Source organism: Prionailurus viverrinus, chromosome B2, assembly GCF_022837055.1.
Source record: "Prionailurus viverrinus isolate Anna chromosome B2, UM_Priviv_1.0, whole genome shotgun sequence".
NCBI lineage: Eukaryota > Metazoa > Chordata > Mammalia > Carnivora > Felidae > Prionailurus > Prionailurus viverrinus.
Window position 1 is genome coordinate 104,946,519 of NC_062565.1, and position 12,676 is coordinate 104,959,194.

The 12,676-nt window shown below is 36.3% G+C and overlaps 1 protein-coding gene across 1 annotated transcript in view; it reads right to left on the bottom strand.

The window, feature by feature from the left end:
- The window catches only part of FRK (fyn related Src family tyrosine kinase), a 107,119-nt gene extending 95,658 nt beyond the window's left edge, over positions 1-11,461 (bottom strand). The window contains exon 1 of the mRNA XM_047857712.1: positions 10,549-11,461. Coding sequence (XP_047713668.1) covers positions 10,549-10,919 — 371 coding nt within the window. The 5' untranslated portion in view covers positions 10,920-11,461. The remainder of the gene's footprint in view (positions 1-10,548) is intronic.
- Positions 11,462-12,676: the final 1,215 nt, after the last annotated feature.

Below are 12,676 nucleotides of genomic sequence, written 5' to 3' on the forward strand. Positions count from 1 at the left end.
GTTGATCTTCAAAAAAAGTCCACATAAACTAATACTAAAGTTATGGGCTTCAGGAAAATAGCTCCATAAGGAGGTCTAAAATAGCATTCAAGCTACTGTCAATCTGCATAACTATCTTCCCCCAGAAAAATTGGTCCAATCTTTCCAGTACTAACAAGTGTTAAGAACTCCCATTAAAAATGGAATCAGAAAATGCTGCAGAGAAATCAGCAGTTAATTAGTAAGAAAACCAGTAAAAAGAACATATAATTATTGCGTTTGATAATGTTTTAGAATGTGACAGAGAAAATCTATTAATATTCAGTAAAAGCATCAAACTTTCAGCATGCACAAACTGAAAAATATTTCATATACATAATAATTTGAAATTATGTATGTTAAGCATAAAAACTGAAATTATAAGTCTGGCCCTACAACATTAATTTTGTAAATTGGGTTTTGGTTTTCTATCCATTTAAGAGCTCAGGCCAATAATTCCTTTACTCTAAATATAACCACAGTATAGTTTAATATGCATGTCTGTGATTTTGAAATACCATTTCAATGAGATTCATAATCTGTTTCTGGTTTGATGGTCATTCTACACTATGGACAATATTCAAATCAATTTGTGACCCCTAAGTATTTTTCCCCCAGAAGTAGATTAGAGTCATTAATTTCTGGGACCTGGAAATTATACTCTTATGACTATGAGTCTAACCAAAAATTGAGACATGAACAATTCATTGAGAAGAATGCAAAATGCCCAATGCATGAGTGAGGAAACTCATTAGATATTTCTGGTAGGTAAAAAAACAACTCAGAGAGCAACTGTCAAGAAAAAAAGTTGGCTTTGTCAGCTGCTCTTTAAAAGATCTGAGATTTATAGATAAGCAAACATTCATTTAATTATTCATTTACCCAGCCAATGTTCATGAGTGCTTATTGTGCACAGGTACCACACTAAGCTCTGGGACCCCGGGCAATGGCTCCTTTCTCCACCTCCCACACCCAAAGTGCATAGTCTCGCAGAAAATGGATAAGCAATGATGATAAATGTTAAAGGCTCTAAGCAGGAACACCAAACCTAGTTCAACACGTCAAGAAAGGCTTCAGGGAGAGAACAAACAGAGTGAGACTGAAGATGCGTGAAAGTTGCTCAGGACAAGAGGAGGGAGAGGTTTGCAGGCAGGACAAGTCTGACCATGTGGATGAAGCCCAAGACTGCAGGTGACAGAAAGTATGGAAAAAAGACTAAAAGATGTTCAGCGTATGAAACCTGTTCTAGAGAAAGAATATTGTGAGCTGAGGCTAGAGTGGAGATGCACAAAGTATGATCTATTTAGACAGAAGTAAATGGGGAGCCATGCAATTCGATAATAGGTAACATTTATGAAGCCCTTATTATATGTCAGGTTCTCTGTGGTGTATGCTTTTTGCACAAATAATCTCATTTATGTTACATAATGACCTTACAAGATAAATGTCATTTTCATTCCTATTTTACAAATCTGAGGCAGAGGGGTCAAATAATTTGCTCAAGTCATGACAGAGCCAAACTCCAATCTAGATCAACTGGTTGCACAGCCTGTGTTCTTAAGCACATAAAAAGGGCAATTAACATTATATTTCAGTTGAAACTCTGTGCCACTAACATTTGGACCTAGTTAAAATATCCAGCAGAAAAGTCCAAAGATTGCTCTGATTTTTATTTGTGACATAGTGGTATCTCATTGTGGTACTGAGAGTTGGAAAACCCAAAGGGAATTTTCTGAGCTGATAATCAGGCAGTTAGTTGAAGTAAAACCTTGTTTGTTTATTTGTTTGTTTGTTTGTTTTCTCTTGGGAGCTTCAAGACCTAGAGGACAAGACATAATAGCAGCTTAACAAAAGTTAGCCCTACTTTACTATATAGAAGTTTGTATCTACCTTGACAATGTCAATTTGGTGAGAAGCTTGACCTTCACTTATCAAAAAAATAATACCAGGAAGGTCGCCTAAGTGGCTCAGTTGGTTAAACACCCTACTTCAGCTCAGGTCATGATCTCCTGGTTCGTGGGTTTGAGCCCCACATCAGGCTCTGTGATGACAACTCAGAGCCTGCTTTGGATTCTGTGTCTCCTTCTCTCTCTGCCTCTCTCTCTCTCTCCCTCTCTCAAAAGTAAATAAACATTAAAAATAAAATAAAATAGGGCGCCTGGGTGGCGCAGTCGGTTAAGCGTCCAACTTCAGCCAGGTCACGATCGATCTCGCGGTCCGTGAGTTCGAGCTCCGCGTCAGGCTCTGGGCTGATGGCTCAGAGCCTGAAGCCTGTTTCCAATTCTGTGTCTCCCTCTCTCTCTGACCCTCCCCCGTTCATGCTCTGTCTCTCTCTGTCCCAAAAATAAATAAACGTTGAAAAAAAAAATTAAATAAATAAATAAATAAAATAAAAACAACATCAGGATGTATCTACAGAGACAAACTATACATTTGAAGAAATTCTCTTGAACAAAAACCAATTTGAAAAACCAACAGAATATTTTTCTTTCAAAAAATGAATTTGATTAAGTTGAAATCTAGGTTCTAATCTTTAGGATTGAAGCATAGCAGCTTATGCGTTATTTCACTCACATAAAATTTTTTCCATCATTATTAACTTGTTGAAAACCTGAAAAGAAAAATCTATACTGTTACTAGAAAAGAGTTTGAATGGCATATTGCAGTTGAAACTTTCAAAGTATTATCAATTTTCTTAGAAAAGATTAAGAAGTGCCTGGGTGGCTCAGTAGGTTAAGGGTCCGACTTCAGTTCTGGTAAAGATCTCATGGTTCGTGGGTTCAAGCCTCACATGGGGCTCTGTGCTAACAGCTCAGAGCCTGGAGCCTGCTTTGGACTCTGTGTCTCCCTCTCTCTCTGCCCCTCCCCTGCTTGCACTCTGTCTCTCTGTCTCTCAAAAATGAATAAACATTTAAAAAATTTTTAATATATATATTATATAAAAGAAAAGATTAAGAATTGGGTGCCTAGGTGGCTCAGTTAGTTAAGCCTCCAACTCAATCTTAGTTCAGGTCTTGATCTCAGGGTCATGAGTCTAAGCCCCACACTGGGCTCCAGGCTGGGCAAAAAGCCTACTTGAAAAAAAATAATAATAATAATAAATAAAATAAATTAAAAGAAACTAAAAGATTAAGAATTATTCCTATTAACTTTAATGATTCCATACCATGTCACTTGATTACTTCTCAAAGATAACTTGAAATACTGTAATCAAATATTACTATCTATCAATTACTTTAAACTATTAATTACACTTAAATTTTGTGATTTTAATGCAGTTTAGTTGGATCCTCTTTTCCTCACTTCTATAACTTTGCCATTATTCTTATAAAATTTATTTTAATTTAGCAGTTACCTATCATTTGTCCCCAAAACGGTGACAATGTACATAAAAATTCGTTATATAACAAATTATGAGAAACACAGTTATGTTAACATAAACATAATAGTTATACTAACATGAAAAACCATATTATATCTGAGATGTAATGTTTTATAAATTAATTATTTTGGCACCATATTGTTATTTCACAATAAAGGATTAGGAGAGAAAACATCATAATTCTATTGGTAATACAGTCACTTAGTAATACATTTTTCTAATTAACTTAAATTATTTGTCCTAAAATTCTTATTTTGGATTTATCTGAAACATTTACTTTGATAAACAGCTATATGTATTCTTATAATACATTTTACTTTTATATGGAAACCTCTTTTTCACTTAGCTTCTAAAAGGATGGTATTTAAATATATTTTGTCTTAGTGGGGAGAAACTGAAAATGAATAATTTTCATTTTCCACATATATCCATTTAGTCTTCCCTGAAAACTATCACAAAGGGAAAGAAATAAATGATCTGGAAAAAAGAACAATTATAGGATGAATTGCCTGTCGGTGATTTTCTAGTGATTTAAACTACTCAAAGTAGATATGTCAGATTGGTTTGTGAATATTACGATGCCTTTGGTATAGCCACTGTGGAAAATAGTATGGAAGTTCCTCAAAAAATTAAAATATAAATATTGTATTATCAAAAAATTCCACTAATGGGTATTTACCCAAAGAAAATGAAAACACTAATTTGAAAAGATATGCACGCCTATGTTTATTGCAGTATTATTTATAATAACCAAGATATGGAAGCAATCTAAGTGTCCATCAATAGATGAACAGAGAAGAATGATGGTGTGTGTGTGTGTGTGTGTGTGTGTGTGTGTGTGTATAATGAAATATTATGCAGTCATAAAAAGATGAGATCCTGCCATCTGAGACAACATGGATGGACCCAGAAGGTATTATGCTAAGTGAAATAAGTCAGACTAAGCAGACAAATACCACATGATTTCACTCATAAGTGAAATCTAAACAAAACAAAATGAAAAACAAATGAAAAAATAAAAAAACAGAATCAGACCTATAAGTACAGAAAACACACTGATGGCTGCCAGAGGGGAGGAAGATAGGGGTTGGGCAAAATGGGTGCAGGGGAGTGGGAGATATAGGTTTCTGGTTATGAAATGAATAAATAATGAGGATAAAAGACACAGCATAAAAATATAGTAAATGGTATTAAAATGGGGACATATGGGGACAGATGGTAGCTACACTTGTAGTCAACAGAACGTAATATATAAACTTGTCCAATCACTATCTTGTACACCTGCAACTAATGTTACATTGTATGCCAAATTATACTCAAAATCTATATATTCTGATGCCTGTATGTATGTATGTATGTATGTATGTATTTATAATAATTTTAATTTTTAAACCACATTGTTACTCTACCTTTAACTAACAAGATCAAAAGGTGGCTTCATTTCTCAGCTGAGAAAGAAGTCAACGGATACCTAGTTTGAAAATAACTAGGAACACTATGTACAACTTGTATTGGATAGTTATTAAATTTAGCAGTATTCAAATAACCAAATAATGAGGCTCCAATTCTATTTTTAAATGGTGGGGTAAAAGAATTCTCTTCCTAAGAACATACCATTTTATTTCTTAGTATTTTCTTCAAGCCAAACAATGACAATGGCCGTAAGTTAGATGAAATTTTGACATAACTCTAGTTGACACATTAAAAAGGAGCACAATTAGGAAAATATGTCCTAAATGGATAGAAAGAAGTTCTCTTACCTTTATACTTCATAAAATTCTAACACTTTTATTTCATAGCATAAACTACCAACAAAATTATAAATTACAAATATTTTTTTTCAAAGCAGTTCATAACATGATGAATAGGAGAGGAACTGGAAATAATCTGCCTTTACATGGCAATAATAGAAGAAGAAACTTTTCACTAAATGCTTTCCCACATTTTTATACACACTTAACAATCAGGCAAACAACTTTTTAAACCCCCTGTAGATAAATGATGCTACGTGTAAATTACACAATTGCTGATTATTTTGCTTTTCATCACTATATTGCATTAGTTAAACTTTTTTACAATAAACTCATAGAACTTAAAGCCATTGTTCTTGGCTTGAAGATTTATGTGTAATTTCCATACCATTATTTTCTGGATGAACTTTATATCTCTAAAAACGCTGCGAATAAAAAATATAAAGGGAGTTCTGAGTAATCAGACACTAAGAGTAAGGGTTTTGAGAAATTCCATGTTGAAATGTTGAAGAAAAACACTCATCTATGAAAGAATCTAGGAATTCAAATTGAAGATGAGGTAATACAATGATTCTTCCTAGAGACAAAATAAGTCATTAAGAAAGGGTTTATTATATCACTTAACGTAAGATATTCAGAAAAGGTAAAGCACTTCAAAGTTGAATAACAACCAAGTATTAAATTGGTTTATCTTTTAACAATACTATAGTTCTTTTTTTTAACATCTCTACTTCTTAGTATTAAAAAAAAAAAAAAAGCCAAATGCTAAAACTTTCAACTGGTTTGCCCTGACACTAATAACTCCAAAAGTATTTGCATTGTTTTCTTATTATGACAACTCAAGAATAAAGACACAAACAAATGAATACTAATAGGCATTGTGTTTAACTAATCTAATTAGAAATTAGATGACTTAATTCTCACTGGTTTCCCATTGCCTCTAATCTCACATATGTAAATGTAAATAATAATCTTAATACTATATTCTGAGCTCATCGTAAAAACAAAAAACAAAAAACAAAAAACCTACATTAACTTCCACAGTATTTGAAAGTAAAAAATGAAGTATAACTTTGAAAAACTCAATGAAAAAAGACATTAAAAGACATCTTTGTGTAACTCCCCAAGTATTAAGGCACTGTGTGGGCCACTCGGACACTTTCACCCATAAGACTGTTAACTGCTTAATTGTTAAGTTAAAATCACCACTACCTGAAATGGACTAGAATTCTAGAGGTGACAGCTCCCTGCGCTAAGTATTGAAGGAATTTAGCCTTTTGGTGGCAAGCACCCTCATTAACAACCTAGGATCATAGATGAAGGCCATGGTGTACACTTGAAAGAAAAGAAATGGCCTGAACTAACCAGGATGCCCAGTGGCAACATCTGGGCAACAAGTTTTTATTCCAGTGGATGAAGATCCCAAGATATAGGTTAGTAGTGACACACTGGAACACTGCTGAGAACAAATTCCAAGAGGAATGAGGTCAGGAATTATGTGCATCAAAGAAAAGTATTCTTGGTTACAGATAGCCCATAAGAATAAAAAATAGTCACAAAATTTTAGTTGTCTTATTTTGTGTTTGTTAGACAAATAGAATCCAAATAAGCAAGGACACTGTGCTTGAGCCTGTTACCCAGAAAGTTATCACTTTTGAATTGCTTATTTTATTTCAGTTTACTTGCTTTCCTCAGCATTGTCTGTCAAGTATGTAGCTAAACCACTACATATGGAACATTAAGAGCTCATGTTCCACAAAAAAAAAAAAAAAAAAAAAAGCTCATGTTTCCAGACAATCAGAGAATCCAGAGATCTGTGTGAAATCAGGGACCTTACAGAGGAGCAAACAGAGATCCTAAGCAGTAATATGAATTGAATGTATGTAAAATTAGTACATTATTGTTTTCAGAGAACGGGTCTCTCACCTCTTTGGTTAAGTTTATTCCTAGATATATTATTGTTTTTGGTGCAATTGTAAATGGGATTGTCTTCTTAATTTCACTTTCTGCTGCTTCATTATTAGTGTATAGGAATGCAACAGATTTCTATGCATTGATTTTGTATCCTGCGACTTTACTGAATTCATTTATCAGTTCTAGTGGGGTTTTTTTTGGTGGAGTCTTTAGAGCTTTTTATATATAGTATCATGTCATTTGCAAATATAAAACTATAAAACACTGATAAAAGAAATTCAAGATGACATGAAGAAATGAAAAGGCATTCCAAGCTCATAGGTTGGAAGAACAAATGTTGTTAAAATATCTCTACTACCCAAAGCAGTCTACACATTCAATGCAACCCCTATCAAAATACCAACAGCATTTTTCACAGAACTAGAACAAGCAACCCTCAAATTTGTATGGAACCAAAAAGACCTCGAATAGCCAAAGCAGTCTTGAAAAAGAAAAACAAAAATTAAAACAATATGGTACTGGCAAAAAGCAGATACATAAATCATTGGAATCAAATAGAAAACCCAAAAATAAACCCACATTTATATGGTCAATTAATCTTTGACAAAGGAGAAATGAAGATACAATGGGAAAAAGACAGTCTCTTCAACAAATATTGTTGGAAAAACTAGACAGCCACATGCAAAAGAATGAAACTGGACCACTTTCTTTCACCATACACAAAAATAAATTCAAAATGGATTAAAGACCAAAATGTGAGACCTGAAACCATAAAAATCCTAGAAAAGACCACAGGTAGTTATCTCTCTGACACTGGCCCTAGCAACATTTTTCTAGATATGTGTCCTGAAGCAAGGGAAATAAAAGCAAAAATAACCTATTAGGACTACATCAAATAAAAGTTTCTGCACAGCAAAGGAAAAAATCAACAAAACTAAAAGGCAACTTAGTGAATGGGAGAAGATATTTGCAAATGACATATCTGATAAAAGGTTAGTATCCAAAATATACAAAGAATTGATACAACTCAGTACCCCCCCCCAAAAAAATCATTCAGTTAAAAATGGGTAGAAAACATGAACGACATTTCTCCAAAAAAGACACACAGATGGCCCACAGACACATGAAAAGATGCTCAACATCACTCATCATCAGGAAAATGCAAATCAAAACTACAATGAGATATTACCTCATACCTGTCAGAATGGATAAAACCAAAAACTCAAGAAACAACAAATGTTGGCCTAGTTGTAGAGAAAAAGGAACCCTCTTGCAGAGCTGGTGGGAATGCAAACTGGTGAAGCCACTGTGGAAAACAGTATGGAGCTTCCTCAAATAACTAAAAATAAAACTATCCTAAAATGTAGTAATCATACTACTGTGTACTTACCCAAAAAATACAAAAACACTAATTCAAAGGGATACGTGCACTCCTTTATTTATGCAGCCAAACTATGGAAGCAGCCCAAGTATCCATCAATAAATGAATGGATAAAGATATGATATATGTATCTGAGATATATGTATATATATACATATATATACATATATATACATATACACGAATATGCATATATATACATATACATGTATATACATGTACATATGTATATATATACATATATCTCATACATTTATATAATGGAATATTATTCACCCATGAAAAGAATGAAATCTTGCCATTTGCAACATGGCATGGATAGAGCTAGAGAGTATAATGTAAGTGCAATCAGTCAGAGGAAGACAGGTACCATATGATCTCATTCATATGAAATTTATGAAACAGAAGAGAAAAGCAAAGAAAAAAAGAGAGAGACAAACCAAGAAACAGACTCTTAACTATAGAGAACAAACTGGTTGTTACCAGAGGGGAGGCGGATGGGAAGATGGGGGAAATAGGAGATGGGAATTAAAGAGTCCGCCTATCATGATGAAAAAAATAAATAAATAGAATGATAAAAATATTAGATTATGAATTCAAGGCTCTAGTATTAATATTCTAGTATTTATTTGTCTAGTATGCATATGTTTTGCTGAATTTAAAACATATATAATACCATACATTATCATACCATATCCATAAATCATATAGTAGTGAAAACATAAATGCACATAAGCAAGCATTTGGTGAATGAATAAAGATATTTCCTATAGATTATCACAGAAAATACATGTTCAAACAGATGATTTTCTCATTTGAGAATTGATCAATTCCATTCATCAAAAGTCTAGATTTCAATTCATTTCTATTTAGGCATAAAATAAGACCCCCCCTTTTTTTTTTAACACATATAGGTTCCTAGTGTTGGAAAGAATCTCAAAAATTACCAACCTTCCTTTTGTATTTGTATTTGAGTTTGGAATACTGCCTGATTGGCACTTCCTTGTCATTTTATTCCTTAGGCCAGTAAAGGATGCTGCAATTCTCATAAAAAAGAGAAACATATGAGAAAATAAGTGAATCCTCAGTGGTTCCTCTACCAAGATACATTCCATAAAATAAGTCCTGGGAGACATTCCCAGTCTTGGGTTTCACTGGAACCAGGCAGTAACAAAGTTAGGGCCAGTAATAGTCCCCAATTGCTTCTCAACCCACCAAACCTCAAGTATCCATTGTCAAGACTGTGCTTTATCTACTTTATGTTCAACCACCACTAGCATAACCTACCCCTCCTCCACGTACCATGCCTCTGCTGTGCCTGGCACTTGCATGGATGGATGGATGGGTGTATATAAAATTTTCCTCTGTGGGTCCACCATAATCATAGAATTTTTTTCCAAATATCAGATTAGTCATTATCTCCTCCTCTGGGGAAATACAGCCATTATATTTTTGTTGTTGTTGTTAAAACTTACTAAATATCTATAGCTGGTCAGTTTCTAATCATAATAAAACCCCAAACTATCACAATTTGTGTAGCCTAAGTCCATATCTGGAACTCAAAGAAAAATGTCTAGTCATTATTTCACTGGGAAAATGCAGTGAAAAATTAGCATCTTCTAAATGCTACCCTGATGTTAATTGGCTCTGTGTGTGTCTAACAGGATGAAAAGAGATTAAAATTAGAGTTAGGGTTGGGCGTTGATGTTTCAAAAGTTTTAAAAGAGAGAGAACTGAACTTTAGATTTGAAGGTGTGATTTATATATATGATATACCTGGAAATGAAATGCAGTTCTCTTTTTAAAGTGAGACATATTTTACAGCCAAAGAAAAGGTAGAGTATTAGATGCACCATTTGTTAATGTTGATGAACACCCAGGGCCCACGGGTATACATATGGTAATAGAAGTCATTTCAACAACAATTACCTGCCAGTTTCACTCTTAACAGTAGAGGTGTGTTTCAATTAAAAGGTTCTTGCCAGTACTTCCTCATACTTTCTGGGTAGCTCTTTGGAAATTAGGGGGTTGCAGATAAGAAGGAAAACTCATTACCCGCCCTCAGAGAGTTGAGAAATAAAGTATGGGTTTGTACTACTCACAGCTCTGCCTGCAGGCTCCTGTCCTCAGCCACATAGTTAGAAGGAATATAGCCCTGCAGCAGCTGCCCAGAGCTATCTACCCTTTTCTCCAAGTGCCTGGCGAACCACCAGCCCTCCTGGGAAGTGTCCAGGACTTGGAGCTTGTCGCCCGCGAGGAAGCTCAGGTCCTCTGCAGTCCGAGCCTGGTAATCAAACAGAGCCACAAAGTGGTGACCACGGCTTCTCCTGAGCTCCTGACTCTGTGACCTGCAAGCATCAGGGGAGCAGCGGGCCACTGGGTTCTCAATCACCATCGGCTTGTCGGCCTCCTGGAACAGGCATGGGAGACAGGGCTTCAAGTACGTCAAGAACCTCACACAAATGTTGCCCATTGTGCCCTGGGAGGGAGGAGAGGAGAGGGGCTTCTCCCTCTCCTTTCAGTCTCTGCAGATCCACTCTCTTCTTCCACCGGGCAACTTGGAAGTCAGCACCAATTCCCCTGGCTTCGGAGAGCGTGCAAAGCCCTGTTTCACAACAATGGGGCAGATCTGCCTGCGGCGAGCCCCGCTTGGGGACACTCACCTGCTTGCTTTTTGTGGCCAGAGCGGCTGCCCTACAGCAAAACTGAGCAGGAGCTGGGCAGCCGCTCAGGGAAGATGCCTTTTCTTCTGGTCTGCTTAGGAATCCCACAGCAAAAACAAAATTAAGAGGGCTTTATTTAGACAAATGTCTGGGAACAGAAAAGAGTCATCTTGCTTTACGTCCCAAGGAAAAGTTAATATGAGAAAGAGGTTAACACCAGGTAAGATCACATCTTGCCTCTTCCAGGAGCTCTCTCCCTGCTTCAAGTCCGTCTCTGTGGTTTGGCCAGTCCTGACCTCCGCTGCTCTTTCCTTTTTGCTAATGATTAACCAACCAGCTGAGGTTACTGCCTTTAACATCCTGAGCTATGAGCAGACTGAAATAATTTCTCCTTACTTCCTGGTTTCCTTTCGTCTGTGATTTAAAAGAGCTTCCCGGCCTCTCTACCTCTCCTTTCCCACACCCAAAAGAGACCAGCGCCCTCATCAGGGAGCCCAACTCTTAAAGCAGCTGCCAAAATCCATACTCTTGGACAAACAGACTAGCCCAGGGAGGTTTTTGTCTTGCTATGTTCCCAGCACAGATTTGTTTCCCCCACATAGATGAGGAGGATTATTTTGTCACCATAGGGGAAATAAAAAGGCTAATTAAAGTGTTTAGGTATTTGTTATTGGACAAATAGCAATTGGGAAAGAACCATTGAGTTCCTACCTTTTTTCATCACTATGAATAGATTTTAATAGCTTCAAAATACATTTACAGTCTGGAAAAATATGACAGCAGCTGACTAAAATGCTGAGAACCTGAAGCACTGCTTTTTCCCACAGAGACATTTAATTTCCCATCTCTTATGTACTATTTCTGAAACACACACACACGCACACACACGCACACGCACACACACACAGACTAGGGGACAAGAAGAGAGAAGGAGAAGAAGGGCCACATGTGTGCTACTGCAGGGGCTCTTTCTGTTCAACTTTGGCCTCCAGGTCTACATGAGTTCTTACTAAATTCTTTGGCAGGACCTCAGGAGCTAGTGAAGCTGAGATCAGGACAGCCATCCTGACAGGCAGTGGGGTTTGCTCGACTTCCCCTTATCTGGGAGAGCCGTCTCACAGATGTGTGCCCTGGATCCCAAGTACAACTGGGCAAAGAGTTTGAATGGATCAACCCTCCGCCATTTTCACTAGTAGAGAGCACTCTCAACTCATTTATGATGTGTCACTTGTTTTCATATAAGGTACCTTATTAAAAAGGTACACTCTAGGGGTGCCTGGGTGGCTCAGTGGGATAAGCGTCCGACTTGGGCTCAGGTCATGATCTCACAATTTGTGGGTTTGAGTTCTGCATCAGGCTCTGACCTGACATCTCAGAGCCTGGAGCCTGCTTCAGATTCTGTGTCTCCCTCTCTCTCTCTGCCCCTCCTCTGCTTGTTCTCTCTCTCTCTCTCTCTCTCTCTCTCTCTCTCTCTCAAAAATAAATAAACATTTTTTTTAAAAGTTCCATTCTAAAAAACAATCTCTCTAAATGTTGGCAGAGCCTTGAGCCTGGCTAACCTAGCCCC